A 17,621-nucleotide genomic window follows, 5' to 3' on the forward strand; every position below is an offset into this window, starting at 1 on the left:
TAATCTCCGTAAATAGTAGAGACGCCCTCATGTCGTACTTGGCAGTAGTTACATCAATATCAGTAGCAAAGGCGCCTTCGTCCTTATCAAGATCATATACAATTATACATACCCCCTCCATTTTCATACAGATTTTAGAGAGGTTTTACAGCAAGATGTCGTTTTCAAAAACGCATTTCTTTAAATCTCTATTGAGTTAACAGTAGAAGATAGAAATACAAATTTAAACAACGATAGCGGTCAATCAAAAACTTTAGTTTACACATGATCCCACGCCGAAGTGTAGCTTATTTTTACGTTGACACAATATTACTGAACAATAGTTGTCCGCACTAGCTTGTCAAATTACATTTTGTTCGATCTAAAATACATAAGCTTGGCCTTGTATGACAGGGTTAACTAATTATAAAGCACAACTCTTTTCTTGCAAGCAAACATGTCCAAGGGCAGCAGCGAGGCAAAGGCACAAAAGCTATAGGCCTACCATAGATATGGGTAAAAAATACAAAATAATAACTAAGAAAGTAAAAAAACTAGATAACTACAGAACTCACTACAATCGAGTTTGATAGTATTCACATTAAAACAGTGATTCTAATAAACATGCAACTAATATGTTTATTATTGTTATTATTGACTAGTTTCTCTGAGAGAGCTATTAAAGTTTGTTATCTTTGGTAAGCTAGCTACCCTGGCACTTTTCAGCCCTCTCAAGAGCACTTGTGGTTACTGATGATAATTTAAAGCTACGAAAGCTAAATTTGCGTTAAGGTGCATTTAAGAGTCATATAGAAAAAATTATACAAGATATATGCACGTAAGATTGTTCATTGTTGACGTCAACCTCCGGCAGAAACAAGGCGTTTGAAACGCAAAATAATTTGAACCTATAGTTTCTTTGCAAAGAAAAGCCTACAATAGACAAATCAAGCTGTCAGCACAGAAAATACATGCTGCTAGGGTAAATAAACAGAATAATACGTGAAACCCAAGAAAGGTGGATCAAAGTGGTAAGGAGCTGATTTTGTCTAAGAACTTGGTTACAAGGCTGCGATACAAGGTTTGCAAATGAAGCATAACTGCTGATAAGTGCCAAGCTATGTCAGTGTTAATTAGATGAGGCTTACTAACGCAGCTCATTTAGGGGAAAAGGTAATTATCAGATCATATATCAAAGTACAAGCCACTCCCTCAGCGGTACTCTCAGTGTCTTTTGATCAACAAGGGCTGAAACTCTATCTTGGAAATTATATACGAAAGTACAGATCACAAACACTCCATCATTCTATAAGGCATGAATTTGGAAAACAAAAACGCTTGGTTATTACCACGCAAACAAAACTGGTTTGCATGAGTGCATTTTTATCAGAATATGTAAGATATTGCTAACATAAACAGCCTCATTCAATTTTTAACGCTAAATCAAGTTGCTTTTCTGAAAGTTTATGCTTTATTACGGCTTTACTGGTTAAATGTAAAAATTTTGATGGAACATCGCGACTTAAAAATTTGCGTTTGCCAGAATAGACTATAATAAAAGTCAGCCATCAACGCAAACAGCCTTCTTTTATTTAAGAAATGTATGTTTCACTCTGTATGAGACGCAAATGAGTTTCCAAAAGAGCTTTAGTTCGTGTGACATCGCATTTAACAGGATTGCATCAATTGTTCAATAAAAAAGTTGAACGGAACCAAGAACAAAAGAATACATCAATTCAGAAAAACTAATAAAAGTTGTACCGAAAAAGCAGTCCATCCACAGTCATATATAAATACAAAACAAAACGGTTTCCACACTAATAACCTACAAGCTATTAAACTTCAATCGCTCTTTGCAGGCTTTGGTAGCCTATGAAGAAAGGGGCATAAACGTTTCAATATTCGAATCTAATGTGATTTCATGGTTCAACATACAACAGATGGCTTGATTAGTCGCCATGCTTTGAGTATGTATGCAAAATGTAATTACGTGCATTCTGGAATTAGATGACGAAACCGCAACGCAAACATGATTTATTACATTACCCATTCTTTGTCGATACGTTTCGTGTGTGGTTATATTATGTAAACTAAGGTTATCTGTTTATCGGCAATACACGTAAACAGGATGCGCCGAATGGCAGTGGGTTTTGCATCAAACCAACACCCCCATGTTGTGGAGTCTGTCACTGTTTTGTTACAATAAAAAAACACAAAACATGCTTAGAATTTCGGTGCAGTTGTTTTGTTACCTTCTGATTTGAATTTCCGTTTTGTTGTCAAATACCAAGAACTCAATATTTATACAAAAAATCACGATGAATTTATTTTAGAGTACAAAGAGGAATTATTCCCTCAATGAATTTGTGTTTGTTTGCATCTACAGTAGGATACTCCTTTAAAGATGCGGCATCGGCCACAAAATAAATTTGATATTTCCTGATAAAAGTGTGTCGTATTACCAAAATAAACTTGAAGCAATGCTCAAATTGCATTGAAAGTTGATTCCAGATAATCTTCGTCGGAATATCTCAGCTAGCAAGATCCGCCATTTTTACATTAGTGCAACGTCTGCAAATGATAAATCAATGTAAAAAGACGAATTTGCTAGCGGATAACTCCTGGGTTGCTCTTATGCCCAATATCAGTCAACCAAGATGACGGTATGCAAACTTAACCTGATAAATCATTTTTATTCAAGAATCTAAGCATTTCGTACAGTGAGTGGTTTTTGAGTTGTGAGCAGTTGCGAGCCATCGGGAAATTACAGCTGCCATTAGTGTCAAGAACAATAGACCAGAAGAAACAGATACTTGAAAGTTGTTCACTTTGAGAAGTGGACTAAATTAGCACTGAAATACACAGAAAGCTTACAATTATAATATCAAATTTACTAGAAAAGGAAAAATGTTTCTCGTTTTGAGAAAACAGTAACACAAAGCTTCCACTTTAATATCTTGCAACTTATAACTGGTCAAATAACTATTTAACCATTTTGGCGATACCTTAAAAAATGTTACACTTTTCATTAGCCAATGTTGTTGAAGATTGCACGACTGTAAAAATCGCAAATTAGATCTACCAGCTCTGACTCCTGGTAAGTGAATTCCTTTTTTAATTTTTAGTTTAAATTTAAAAAAAAGTTTAGTTTAGTTCTATCAAAGTTATTCCCAACTAAAATTAACGAAAAGGTTTGGTTGTTTATCAAAACTGCAGCATTTACTATTCTCTTAACGCTCTAGTGATACAAATTATACGCAAGATGGGTTTACAGAATCTCTAATGAAAAGCTTGCACAGCATTCCATCGAGAATCTATTCCGTAAATATTGACAACCTTGAACTCAAGCAACAATCTCCTTAAATTTCATGTTTTGAGCGTAAATAAACGTTGATTCGTAAACAAGTAATAAAAACTCTCGCATTGTACAATGTAGGCTACAATACAGAAACCTTTTCAACCAAAAAGTTTAATACAACTACCGGTATGCTCATTGCTCACGGTAGGTGTGAGTATAAGCCATTCAAAAAATGTTTCTTATTCATTGTACATTAATGTTTAGGATCAACAAAAGGAGTATTAAGAGAAAAGTCAGATAGAAAATTTATTTGAACTGAACAGGATAATTTAGGTCTAAGATGAATGTTAATGATGTAAGTTAATGATGTCATGGAGGTACTCCTACATGTCTAACTCGATAGAACGTTTTCCTTATCCTTTATTTCAGATGTAGCCTCAGAATACAAATGAGATCAACAACATAGATTCGAAACAACTCATTGTTTTCACATGTTAGATAAACGCAAAATATCACAATTCAGTGCTAAAAAGTGGTTACCACCCTTCCTATTCAAGCTTATGGCTCATAAAGAAAACCTTATCAAACTAATCACCATTCACCACATTGGGAACAGACATTTCATTCTGGACATAATTTAAGGTAAAAACGTTTCAAACGCAACTTTATATCCTTCAGGCTTGATTCACTGTGGGATCAAAGCATGTTGTATCAGGTTTGGTTTCCGTTAAACAGAAATATTAACAAGAAGACTTGATTTTCAGAGTTGGTTAATTCCAAGTAGGTCTAATGGTTAAAATTATCCACATTCAAGAGTTTAAAATGATCTTTAGCAACGGAACTTCAAATGCAAGTCATTTATTGTGTAAATTGTTTGTAATGCACTTTTACAAGCAACTATCGCTATCGCTGCAGTTCCATTTGCTGTTTAGTAATGTTGTCCCGTTGGGTCATTCGTGGCATACCGTGCAGCAGCGCTAAATGTGTGGTTGAAGCCAGTTCATATATATTGTATCAGTGTAAAAATAGATTGATGAGCCAACTGGGAAATTTTCTGCTGGATGGTCCGCTAAATCTTTGCCTAAGCCATCCGATTTGCTGTTAAATTGTAATGCAACATGAAGATGCTTATTTTATTGACTTTGTGGCTGGCATACGACAAAAAATATGAGACCATCACAAATAAAGTAAATCCGTGAAATGGACGGCAGTTCAGTGATGAGGTTGAGCATGGGGTGAGAAAAAGTAAAAAGGTGCAATGTTTTAGAAAAACAGAACATAAAACCGTGGCCAGAGATGGGCAAGATCGCCAGTATTGGTGATCTTGAAGATCAAGATCACCAAGAATAGGTGATCTTGAAGATCAAGATCACCAAACTATGTGATCTTGAAGATCAAGATCAAGATCGTGATCTTGAAGATCAAGATCACTTTCAAGATCACTTTTTGTGTACTTGAAAAAAAATGAAGTTTTTGATCAATGATGTTGCAAAAAATAATTAGCGTACTAAGTTATAAGCAACCTGGGAAAAGGTATATAGTTGGTATTGCTAACTTTTACTTTTAACTACTCGATCGCTGGCCTAAGAATTGTAATAAGTTAGTGACTGTTGCTATTAGGCCTATCAATTGTTGACGTAGTTTGCGTAAAATCGTAACGTCACACCCAAGGCCGAGGTTAATTACAGTAGTTCTGAAAAAGTCGCAAAATTTGCAATTAGTTTTATACTTATTATTATATAATAAATAAATAAAAATAAACTTTGAACTGCATCATTTTTTACTAAATTTTTGTCTGGTTCACGTAGGAGTTTTTATTCGTATTACTAAGCAGTTTTAACTTTCATTGTATTGTGTCAATGTTTATTGCACCATTTACCCATCTGATTTACCATTACCCACCATTTACCCAACCTTGATGCTGTTGTCTGCTATCAAAAAAGTTCAGAGGCCTGCGGTCAGACAAACCGCTCCATACTCAGACTCTAAACAAGTCTTGGTCTGGTTGATTTGCTGCAATAAACCACTTTACATGACCAAAGTCGGCGTCCAAGAGTCCAGATTTTTTAACACCACCATTCTAGACTTTTGAAACATCTAAAATTGGGTAAAAGAAAGAAAACATTTCTTTTAAATTCACACATGGAAATTGTGAACAAAGTTAAATCATTTTTTATTATACGTCAACACAAAGTAGCCTACATGGTAGTTGACTTCTTTATTACGACCAACACAGAAAATTTTTTCAATTTTGAAATGGCAACACTGAACAGATTAGATGGAGACTTTAAATCGTTTTTTGTTGGACACATATCATATTAACAGTGGCTTAATGTTAGTAGTTACCACTAACTACTTTGTACAGGACGAGTTCTAAAAAAATGTTTCTATCTGGGAAGTAAAATTCAATTTTAAAGTGATCTTGATCTTATTGTTCTTCAAGATCAAGATCACACAAAAAAAAGTGATCTTAGATCAAGATCAAGATCACCAAAAAAAAAGTGATCTTCAAGATAAGATCACGCCCATCTCTGACCGTGGCAAATATAAATAGACAGCGATGAGTAGAAAACTTAATGCAAACGCAAAACAAGTGAAACCAAGGTTTCAAATCGATATGTGAAATATTATAATGAAAGATCTTGCAGCTGCTTGTCTCATAGTAGGGAAACAACCTAGGTAATGAAAGTTGTACAAAATTATTTACCGAAATTAAGCTGTTGCGCAACAGCAGCACAGGCGGGACTACCACTACATAATGCTTTGTTCCTGTTACTTCAAACATCAACTTAGTTCAACCAGGAGTCGACTAAATACTTCATGTAAAGATCTGTCCAAAAATAAATGTCATAAATAAAGAAAAGCGATGGCAAAAGTTGTCCATACTAAAAAAGCTTCGATGACTTTCAATGTGACATGATAAATTGTGGGTACACGAGTAGGCAACAATTTTACTTGGAAATGATTAAATACCTGTCACGCTCTGCAATCTGGTAATGGGGCAGAGAGACCTAGAGGTAATGTACAGAATTTAAGACAAACTGTTTTACTTCCCCACTACAAAGAAATCGGAAACATAGGTTTTGCAATATTTACTTCACTAATTTTGCAAAATAAAGAAGGAACTTAAAAAGATCTCTATCATTTACACAATTGATGGAGAAAAAGAAGTGCCAAAAACACAACAAATTCTAAAACTTAGTCTTTCAGAAGTTGTTTCTAAAAAGCAACCCTGCAGCACGCATCTTCACCTAACGTTTCGTAAAAAAGCGATTGGTTTCCAGTTTCAGGGCAATTTCAAAATATTCACTACCATTCCAAAATTATTACAAACACTAAAAGATGATATAGACTTGAAGATTAGTTCTATAAGATGCAAACAAGAAATTTTGCAGAAATAAGTAAAAAGTGGATGGCTGATCTTCAACCATGCGCGTTCCTCAGGTTTTGTTCAGCACTTATTCAGTCAAGTGAAACAAACGTATTTTCCGCTCGACTTAAAAAATCGTTTTTCAGTCCACTGTGTATAACAAATTTTTGAAAGTTGCCATGACTTATAAAAAAAAAAATCAGATTCGTCACTGGTGCGTTCAAAGTAATAGAGAAAACTTTGTGTATGTTTGTATTGTCATTGGCTATCCCAGTATCCCAGTAACTTATCAGGCTATCATACCAGCGTTCCTCACCAAGCTAGCGAAATTGGTCTTTTTTATGTAGATTTAATGTCTAACTAGAGGCTAAACCAATTTTAAAAAACAGGTTTGCTAGGTGGATAGGTTGTTGCGTTTTAAGGACAGTTGTTCTAAACTTTAAAGAGTCGGCGGTTACGTTGAATAAATGTCATCTGCATAGGTTAGAAAGAAGCTTAAAGTGAAAGGCTAAAGTTCTTTACCCACAACAAAATAATAGAAGTGTTATGATACTGTGTCTGCTTAAGGTAAGTGAAGAGGGTTTACACAGCAAAGCACCAGCAAAAAACGAGTAAAAGGTAGGCAAAGCTGCCAGTGATACAGTAGTAAGCTATTTCGTCAACATACCAGCACACTGATGTGAGTTATGTCAAACTCATTATAAATCTCCGTAATACACAACGTTGCATTTCTATCGAATGTCATCTATTGGCAGAACCAAAAGGAAACAACACGTATGGTGCTCAACAAAAACTGACTCTGACACATACTAGCTCAAAACTTCGCGTTTTTAGTTTACATAATCCACTGTTTGATCAATGAACAAAAGAACTAAGTCAATGATATGGATGAAAAATCGGTCAAAGCTGGAAGTATTGCACAAAATAATTTGTTAGCACTTTTATCAGATCAAAAGAAGGTAAAGTATTTCATAGGAAACATGCTAATAACCATAACCATGAACTAATGTAGTCGACATCACCAAAGCGTTGCAAATATGTCATTTCACTCACCTACAACCAAGATAGTGAACAACAGGGTTGTTTGTATCTTCATTTTGATCGGGTAAAATGAGTTGATTTTACGCCAAAATCGTCTTACATTGGCTTTATTACCGTTTCTTAACCGAATTAATTTTGTTCAGACGCTGAAACAGATAAAATTCCATGATTGTTTTTTTTTCCTTTTGAAATTGAATAAGGTACTGTAATTATATAACAACTCGTCAATAATAAGCAGGGAGTAATCTACCTAAAAAAAATTGGAACAGACAACGCTCAATATCTGCCATACTAATATCTAATTGCATTCTTTCTGCAATAAGGTCATCTACCTCAAACAAGTAAATTTGTATTGATGACAAAACTGCCTGCATTACACACGTACACAGAGCGCATAGCCTACTAATCAAACTACTGTATTTGTTTTTGAACGCTTTATCATTTCTGCAACGCGTTTACGGATGTTTTTTAAAGTAGCTACGTATTCTTTTTGCCAGCTAAGCTTTCATTGTCCATGTGTAAAAAAGAGGATGTGTTCCAGACAACTGCGGTGCTAGATTTAGTTTCTAATTCGCCAGACTGATCTCACAAGTCTCAGGCATTTTCGTGCGACGTCTTCCCGCAACTAAATCGAGAGATTGTCGATGTTGTGACCTCAAGCACAACGGAGCTTCAAGCAACAGTCAAATTAGCAAACAATGCACTGACATGGCCCACTGCTCTAGTTTACATCTGCCGTGGTAAGAAAGCTTTTCTGCCGCCTTGATTACTAATAGCTACTCTTTCTGAGAGCTTCCAAATTCTTCCAAAAACTTCTGAGGCCTAAGCTGAATAACATTTCTATGATACTAAGACAAGAGCACAAATCTCACACTTAGCCCGAGGCTGTCCAATGTCGGCACTAGCTGTTTTCTTTCAGAACGCAAACTTGAAGAACTGACTTGTATTTTCCTTGCAGAGAGTGTTCTTAGCGTTTGTTTATTCAGTCCCCTTTTTCTTCACTTGTGCGAACAAAGTGCAGAAGAGAGCGTTTATGACATAGAGATAATGAATCAAGCGAGTATATATGTTTTTTCTTCCACATTCTCGTCTCTGTTGCTTCAACCACCAAGCAAAAAATGTAATTCAGCAAGGAGCAAGAAACTGTTGCGTCTCTAAAACTTAGAACAACATTAATATACCAGGCATGGCAAAATGGCGGGTCGCGATCCGGTTCCGGATCTTTTCAACTTTTTCGTGGATCTTTCAAGTTGGCTCTGAAAAAAATTTCAAAGTATTTATTTTAAAATTTGCTTAAATTTTTTTTTTTTTAGTCTATAAGGTCTATATATATTTTTTAAAGCTTTTATCAGGGATTCATAGAATAGGGATCGCCAACAATTTTATGCAATCAGTTCAGTCATAGACCTTGTGTCACATCCACTATGTTAATGGCAGTTGAAAAACCCAACTTACAGCTGAGTATGCATTACTGGTGCCTCAAATACAGATAGAGCTGTGCAGTCTCAAAGGAAATGAGATTTCTATTTCAGACTCAAATGTGTTTTGGTCATCACCTGTAAGCTTGGAAAGGTACCCAATTACTGCTAGGCTAGCTAGAAGACTACTTACTTGCTTTGGCTCCACTTACCTGTGTGAATCGTTGTTTTCAGCAATGAATTTTGTGAAAAACAACCATAGAACACGACTTACAAATACTCATCTTCATGAACTTGTAAGAATCGCTGTAAGTAGCAGGAAACCACGTTTCGATAGCATTGTGAAATCAAAGCCCACTCATCATTTTTTTCACTAATACCAGACCTGTTTATTACAGCACACGCCTTGTTTTAGATGTACACAAATAATTGCATGTTTTTTGTATGACACAAAAGGAAAAATGCACATCTTCAGCTCATTGTGAATCTCTAAGTTGTCAGATTTAGCGGTAGTGGATCATGGCCAAAATTATTTGGCCATCCCTGATTTATACTATTTGACAACTGAATTTTTACCTGCAATAGCGATTTTTCGAACTTCAATGGCCCGCCCCGATAGCTCAGTGGTTACGCGCCGGCTCAAGATCACGCGGCACTGGTTCGACTCTCGGGGTGTGCGCTTGAGCAACTCATTTCGGGACTGCTCTCCATTCAGCAGCACCTAATGGATGGAATAATTCCCCGGCAATAACACTTCAACAATCGGAAAACTTCACTCTGCCAATCTCGGTAACCGGCCCTGCGTAAAGAGCCTCTACAAGTATGCGAAACTACCAGAAATAACCTATCAAGGCTTTGTCAGTCCAAGGATAAAGATTCGAAACCAACCAACCATATGTAGTCACCCCACCTATCGCAGCTACTCAGTTTTCTACCGATTATTATTATTATTAGGCCTATTATTTATTGATTTTAAGAAGTAGTGTTGCTATAGTTCAAAAAATTTTCAAAAAATCAATCAATGAAAAACTAAGAGGGTTACTGAACTAAAAATAAAATATGCTAGTGCCATGTGAGCACCACCTAAGTCTCCCTAAATCTATTAGTGAACTCCTATTTTTAGTGACTGCGCCTAAAATAATCAGCAATGGTGTTTCTCAAATCACGAGCCTGTTTTGTGGTAAAAGCACGAGGTTTCGGGCGGCAAACTTGTTTGAAACAAATAAATAAAAATTTTACTTTCATTACTTTAACAAGGAATCAACTTCCTCAATGTCCCAGAAGACAGTTAATATTCAAATAAAGCAGTAGCCTAATTTTCCTGAGAATCTGCCAACAACAATCTAACATATTTTGATTTTAATGTTCATGCTTCAATGTTTTGGCTGTTCATGTCACTTATGTCGTGCCATCAGACTTGAGTTGTGAATTTGTACACATAGCATTCAAATTTGACTCCATAATCTTTGAGGAGCCGATATCGTCAGTTTCAGTTGATGATCACTTCAAGTCCCGTTTTAAGATGAAAGGCTGCTGTCACAGTTTTACTTTCGCTGAGTTTCAGTTTCTACTCATGGAGGCAGTGGCGCGGGAACTATTTTTCTCTAGGGGGGGCTGAAGCTGTCGTAGTGTTGTCAGCTTCTGGGGGGCTTCGCCCCCCAGACCCCCCTTACATGGGGGGGACATTTACAACTGGGTATACGGTCTCCTCCTGTGCAGAAAAAAAAACGACGCTAAAACACACACATTGCAAATTGTAACAAATGAAGAACGGCAAACAGCAAAGCAGCTGTTCAGGAAATTAAAAAGAAAACGAACAAATTAGAAAGTTATATGAAAACGACAGTTTGTAGAAATGAGCTCTCATGCGCTTCCGAAGATTGATTTTCGCTCAGGTGTTTTCTCTATAAACTGTGTCATAAGTTCTTTGACGTCAACAGTGTCCAAAATGTTTTGGTGGACAAGCATCAACGCAAGATGAGTAGGCCTACTGTAAGTCGTTTATTTGTCATTGAGCTTCTCAACCACGTTTTCAGGCGTCTTAGAGCAGAAAAAGAACGTTGTGATGATGCAACCGAAACCGAGAGGCAAAAGCAGAGCTCCACGAATTTTCGCGTTTCTTTGAAAAGATTTAGTGTTTGAGGGTTTAGTTGCAATAGTATCTCAGCAACCTTTTGAACGGAGTTTGCGGTTTTTCCACTTACAACATCGCTGAGCAAAGTAGGCTAAGTTCCGTTTTTAGGCTATCTTTTCTGATGGCATTGGCTAAGCTGATCTCAGTATCAGATCTTTCCTCACCGTTTGCATAGATCAAAAGGACCTTCTCTCTCTTGGCTGCTGTAAGCAGATCCGCCTGGTCGAATTTTCGATCAAGCTCAGCTTGAACCAAATCAAGGGCTTCGATGTATTGCCGTTTCTACGCTCCTTCTCCCGCAGACGACAAAGCATCCGATTCCTCTGTGTTTCGAAATCTTGCTGGAGTTTTGCTCACTCGGGGATCCTTTGGCGTCTTTAGGTTATTGACAGACGCAAAGACGTTCACTGCTTCCATAAGCTTGGAAACGGATTCATCTTTTCTGAAATTTTTGATCCGTTCGCGGAGAGTGGTGATTGATTGCAAAGCTGAAGAAGCAAAGATCTTTGGAGCTGTCTTGCGACGGCTTCTGCTGGCTGAAAAACTTCCCCGCTGCAGGTAATCGCAAAATAAAGCCGCGTCGTGCGTGCTTGTTTTACCAAGCCGAATATGTTTGCACGAGCGTTTCCTCTCATTGCACTACGCAGCGTTTCTTAACCGGGGGTGCTAGCACCCCTTGGGGGTGCTGGAATAGACTGTAGGGGGTGCTAAATGCATGCAGTATAATCTCAAAAAATGCCATTTTAATTTTCTGCATTTTTTTGTTATTCTGCCAGTATCAGCAGTTGTCATATCAATGATTGCTGTTTCGAAGTAGCCTACATGATTTGCTGTCATTGTAGTCATCTCCCAGTCAAATACTCAAATTGATCCTGAGTAGATTGTGCGAACCAGTGACGATCGGTGAGGGAAAGCAAGGAAAGCAGTGCTTACCTGAGCGAAAACTATGCAAAATATAATGACTGAATTCTAGGTTTAACTTCTTATTATTTTTATCAAGTCTATTTTAACTTGAAAATTACTGTGTTCGTGACTAGAATTACTCGTAACTCTTGTGAGTAGTCTAAGTTCTCACCAAACCGCATTTCTTGCCTATAAATGCCAATTAACGCAAACGCTTTTGTCAGAAACCATCACTGAAGCTCCAGGGAAATCAACTTTCAAAAGTGCTTACCCTACATTGAAAAACGCCTTCGTTTTATCCAATCCTCAATCGTTTTGCAAAACGACACCAGCTGCTTAGCCAATCAGATGTGTTATCTGGTGTTATGGTTAAAATTGCTTTCCCAGTGACGTCAATGCGTATCTCATAGCGGCTGCTTTTGGTTTCAGGCGAAAGGATACAGCCTCTACGCATGAGTGATTTTCGGGCTTGTAACTATAGGCTACTGAGTACGCTGAAAATAAAGCTGGTTCTCTTACCAAAAAAAACATAGATTCTACAATAAGACATGCAATTCCAAAGGGTACATTAACCAACCAGTACTGAAACAGCACAAGTGTTTTTTTAATTCTTTGGGTCAATAGACTGACATCACAAGTTCAGAGCAAACATACTTGTGTTCTTCAAGAATGGACTAGCTTAATTTAGCCTATAGGCTAATTATTTGCTCTTTACTAGTGCACCAGTCCAATGCATGTCGTAAATGCTTACAGATGACATTGACAATAAGTTTTTGTGCTTAGTCTAAAAAAGCAGCCAACATTCTAGACTAGTCCCAGTTTGATTGATTGATTGAATCTTTATCCTCGGACTGGGAAAGTCCGAAGATTTTGTTTTGGAAATGCTCTCAGAGCGCACCAAATTGGAAGTGTTTTTCAAAATTTTCTGGGGGAGGCCCCCCAGACCCCCCGCTGGAAGTGTTGCCTTCGGCAACACGCCTTCGGGCTTCGCCCGACGGTTACGCCCCTCGTGCCTACTACCTTGCTGCAACATATTTCCAAGTTGCTTTCCCAATGGTTTAAGCCACCGAACGTCACTGGTGCGAACTTATCTGGTGGGTGTTTTGTTGTAATATTGTTGCTCACCTCTCGCTTCTAGAAACCACCATGGCAAAGTATCCAGAGTGGATACAGCAGCCTTCTTGGCAGACATGAGTGATCATAGGCTAATAGACTAAAGGAGAAGCTATGATTGACATGCAGGTGAATCAGAGTTGTGGGACAAACTTTCGTCCTTCCGCTTGCTGATTTCTGGTGTGACCAGTTGACAGCACATCCTGCATTGGCACGAGCAGCAATGGAATTGGTCGTCCCATTTCCGACTAACTACCTGTGTGAAAAGGCGTTCTCCACCATGCTCCAAATCAAAACAATTGGCCGGAGCCGCCTTCAACATGGGTTGCTCCACGATATGAGAGTGGCTTTGACAAACACGAAGCCTCGAATAGAGAAATTGGTCACACATAGCCTAACAACATAAATCATATTGATACATGTGTAACTAGATACCCAGCTGGGTAACTTAAATATGCTTAAGTTTGTCCATGTTCTTTTACTATTCTCGGGTTTTCCTATTTCTTTTATCACCAATGACGACAGTAGTTTTGAAGGATAAACAAAATGATCAATTTGTACTTCGCTTTCCTTTCAATAGTGCAGGCCAAAGTTTAATGGCGGCGTCGAAATTTTGACATGTTATTTGATCACTGGCGGTATATTTTGTATATTTTGTCGCCTAACAAACGGTGCTGTTGTTTTAAGAGAGTTGATTCACTTACATATGGTTATAATTGAATTTCTGTTGGTGAATGAAAGCCAGATACCAAATCCTGAATCAACTTCGTTAAAACAACTGCTCAGTTTGTTAAACAACAAGAGACTTCATTACAAAATATATCTCCAGCGATCTGAAGGCATGTTAAAATTTCGGCCTGTACGAAACTTTTGGTCGGTATCGGTACTGTAGTAGTCTTATGTCAATGATAGTTAGGGGGTGCTAGACTGGTCAGGCATGTTTACAGGGGTGCTAAAGTCAGAAAAGGTTAAGAAACGCTGCACTACGGTATCTTCTGTCATGTCGGTCAGACTTGACAAAGCAATATCATGTATTATTGTAATGTTCAGAAGTAGCCTACGCATGATATGTAAATATTGCAGAATGATGTTCAATAAACGATGTACCGCCGTGTTAGTAGGGAAGGTGGCTAGCACCGCCACTGAGAGGTATAGCTCCCTGTGATTGACGACTCTTTATTGCAAATGATGAGCGCGACACGTAACAGGAACTAGATTCATCGTAGCAATTAGTGTTCGAAAAATTTCTGAAATTATGTTATGTAGGCCTACCTTAAATTGTCAGAATTTTCTAGGGGGGGCTGAAGCAATTATTAAAAATTCCAGGGGGGGCTGAATTTTCTCTAGGGGGGGCTGCAGCCCCTTGAGCACCCCTACTTCCCGCGCCCTTGCATGGAGGTGTCCTGACATGGTCGTCAATCGTCATGTCTTGGCAGATCGTCAGTAGTCTATAGATGGTAAAACGGAGAGGTGCCAAAACTGATGCCGGTCTGACACCATTTTTGAGAAGTTGCAGTCTATTAAGTTTTGGCGGTAAGGGTAAGACTCTTATTGTGGACGAGTTCCATAACCAGCTTGATCATGTGTCAGGGAATAGTTTGTAAACCAGGCCACGGTGTCATACGCTGCTGTTAGATCAACGAACACAGCCTCGAGTAAAGAGATGGAGATATAGCTTTTCGGATCATCTTGTGGTTTATTCGGCTTATGTATTGCGACGACCGGAATTTTCTCCGTACTTTCGTAATCTTGAGATGGTGCAAGCAGGAGGACAAGAAATCGCATAACCAGGACTATAATGCATAAAAGTTCTGTCCCGTTCTCGAAAAGAAAACTGGTTCCGGAACCGTACATCAGCAAGCTCAAACCACTACGACCAGCAGACGATTTTAAAACGAAGTACAACAATGTTGGAAACCCGAGTGAATACAAAATGAATCAGTGCGTTCTGCATTCAATTGATGGAAAGTCAGCCAAGCTAGTTTTCCAAAGCTAGCACAAATTTTATTGGCCGTGCCAGCAACTTCCATCAAAAACAAGAGTTGTCGTCCGCCTGAGAAACCGTTGTCGTTCCAAATCGTACAACCGTAAAATCTTTTAGAGCAGCTCAAATGCTTTTCTTTAGAGCTGCCATCAACACTTGTGCAGTAGGTACGTGCCCCCTTTACATTCGATAAAGCTGCTTTTAAATGTTTGTGGATATTTTGTTTCGACAAAACTTGGTGCAAAATGAAAGGGCATATGGAAATCACGTTAACAATTTTTTTTATTACTTAAAGTGCTGTTTCTCTATTAGCCTATAGCTACAAAGTAACCAGCCCTTACAATGGCTATAGTATTTACTCGATGTCGATACTTCGATTACACGCAGAAGACTGTTATAGTGTATAAAACCGAGTAGGCTATGCCAAGTCCGGTTGTAGGTTATATTTTAGTTTTGAAAACAACAAGATCTGCCTCTTAAACCGAATTGTCTAAAAATGAAAGTGTTTTGAACTCGTCTATTCAAGTGAGCCTATCGTTACACAACGTAGCTAGAAAAACAGTTTAGTGGGAAACATTTCGAAATGTTCTTATTGGCATAAACCGTAAATGCCCTCATAATTAAAATGTTCCATATTATTAATAACAATGCACACTGCCAGTGGCGGCTCGTCATAAGGGACTGCGGGACTGCAGCCCCCCCAACATTTTTGTGCATATGTGAATTATATTACATAGATAGGTTTGCCATGTTTTTTTAATTTATTTCGCTTGAAGAATTAAAAAAAACTCTTAATATTAATTTTTTTTGTAATAAAAAAAAACATTTGTGTTACAAAAATTAATTGGCAACTCTGGGTCTGCAAATTCTGCAGGTCCGGTGTTGCTTGTTCTTTTTTTTATGACGTAGTTTTTCAGAAAAAAGTTTTCTAGCATCACTGAACAAGCGCTGTAGGGACTGCAAATAGAACAGACCCTGGTCAGGGATTCCGACTTTGGTTCTTGTAAATCTTTAAGGTAGGCGTGTGGAAGTTATCAGTGAATAGGGGAAGGGATCGTAGGTTACTTTACTTGATCTGTGTTTTGAGAAGTCACTGAGACAGACTAGTTTTGATGTGAAGTAAAGCCAATCACTGTAATTATTGGTGCTCTTCAGTCTTCACAATTCGTCCTTTTGGGATGAAGACGTAATGAAACGTCACACATGTTGGAATGGACTATTATAAAGGAGGAAGTACGGGGTGGAAATGCACTGAAAAAGACCTGAAGGAACTTGTCTCCCATTTATTCATTTGTTGTTCAATTTTAACAAATTTGCTATCGTCGGAAAGCACAAGCATATATCTAACCAACTAAGTTAATACCAAGTCCCAAAATAGTACTAGCTCCATCTGGTGACCACCTAAACTTGACCAAATTTAAGCCATTATCAAAAGTTTACTTTAAATGATAAAAACATTAAACGACAGCCAATTAAAAGAATATGTTACTGTGATACTAACCCAGGGATATCTATAACTACGGGATTGGAAACTCCATCCAGTGCTATACATCAGTAGGGTCATCACATTACTACGACTTGCTACAACTACAGAAAGATTAACAAGATAAAATATCGACTAAAAGACACACAAAATTCGATTTTACAATAATAATACAAAATGTAAACTCACCTTAAAACTTAATTGATTATAAAAGTACATCTACGCTGCTAGAAAAAAAAAACGATGAATCCAAAAATCAATGAATGCAACAAGTCCAAAAACCGCCTATTGTTCTTCTTTAGCATTTTGCGTAGGCTACTGCAAATTCGATCAGAAGTAAATGAGGAGTATTCAGCAATCAGTGAAATATGCTGTTGTATCATCAACTTGTTCACAGACCAATCCAATACGAAATCAATCCGTTTACGATGTCATCAGAACTAAAACCAATATTCATTCTGGAAATTTTTTAAGCAGCAAACAAAATACAACATGACTGCACTAATGGAATACAAACAAATAAACAAACCAGGCAAGCGTAGACTTTACAATTTACAGCAGGTAAATTGATTGTTACACTTTTGATTGTTCGTTTAGCTACTACTTACTGCCCTTTGAGGTCAATTTATGTGATTATTTATCACAGTAGCGCACAAAGAAAAGTGACCCTACTGGTGTATAAAATGGTTTTCCGATCCACAGAGTTTCCAATCCCGTAGTTATAGATATCCCTGTACTAACCCTAACTCAGTGCATTTATAACTCAGTCCGGTACAGGTTTATAATTATTTATATTAGGTTAGCCTACTGGTTGATGCAGCCCCCCCATGTTTTGAGACCACGAGCCGCCACTGCACACTGCTGACTGAAACCTGGCATGTTCTGACAAGTGTTGTTC

At 37.7% G+C, this 17,621-nt stretch overlaps 1 protein-coding gene across 1 annotated transcript in view; it reads right to left on the bottom strand.

Moving 5' to 3' along the window:
- LOC145775272 (low-density lipoprotein receptor-related protein 4-like) overlaps positions 1-7,836 on the bottom strand; it is a 51,139-nt gene extending 43,303 nt beyond the window's left edge. Inside the window, exon 1 of the mRNA XM_082586530.1 lies at positions 7,701-7,836. Coding sequence (XP_082442656.1) covers positions 7,701-7,743 — 43 coding nt within the window. The 5' untranslated portion in view covers positions 7,744-7,836. The remainder of the gene's footprint in view (positions 1-7,700) is intronic.
- Between the last annotated feature and the right edge of the window lie 9,785 nt (positions 7,837-17,621).

Source organism: Aplidium turbinatum, chromosome 8 (assembly GCF_918807975.1).
Source record: "Aplidium turbinatum chromosome 8, kaAplTurb1.1, whole genome shotgun sequence".
Classification (NCBI taxonomy): Eukaryota; Metazoa; Chordata; class Ascidiacea; order Aplousobranchia; family Polyclinidae; genus Aplidium; species Aplidium turbinatum.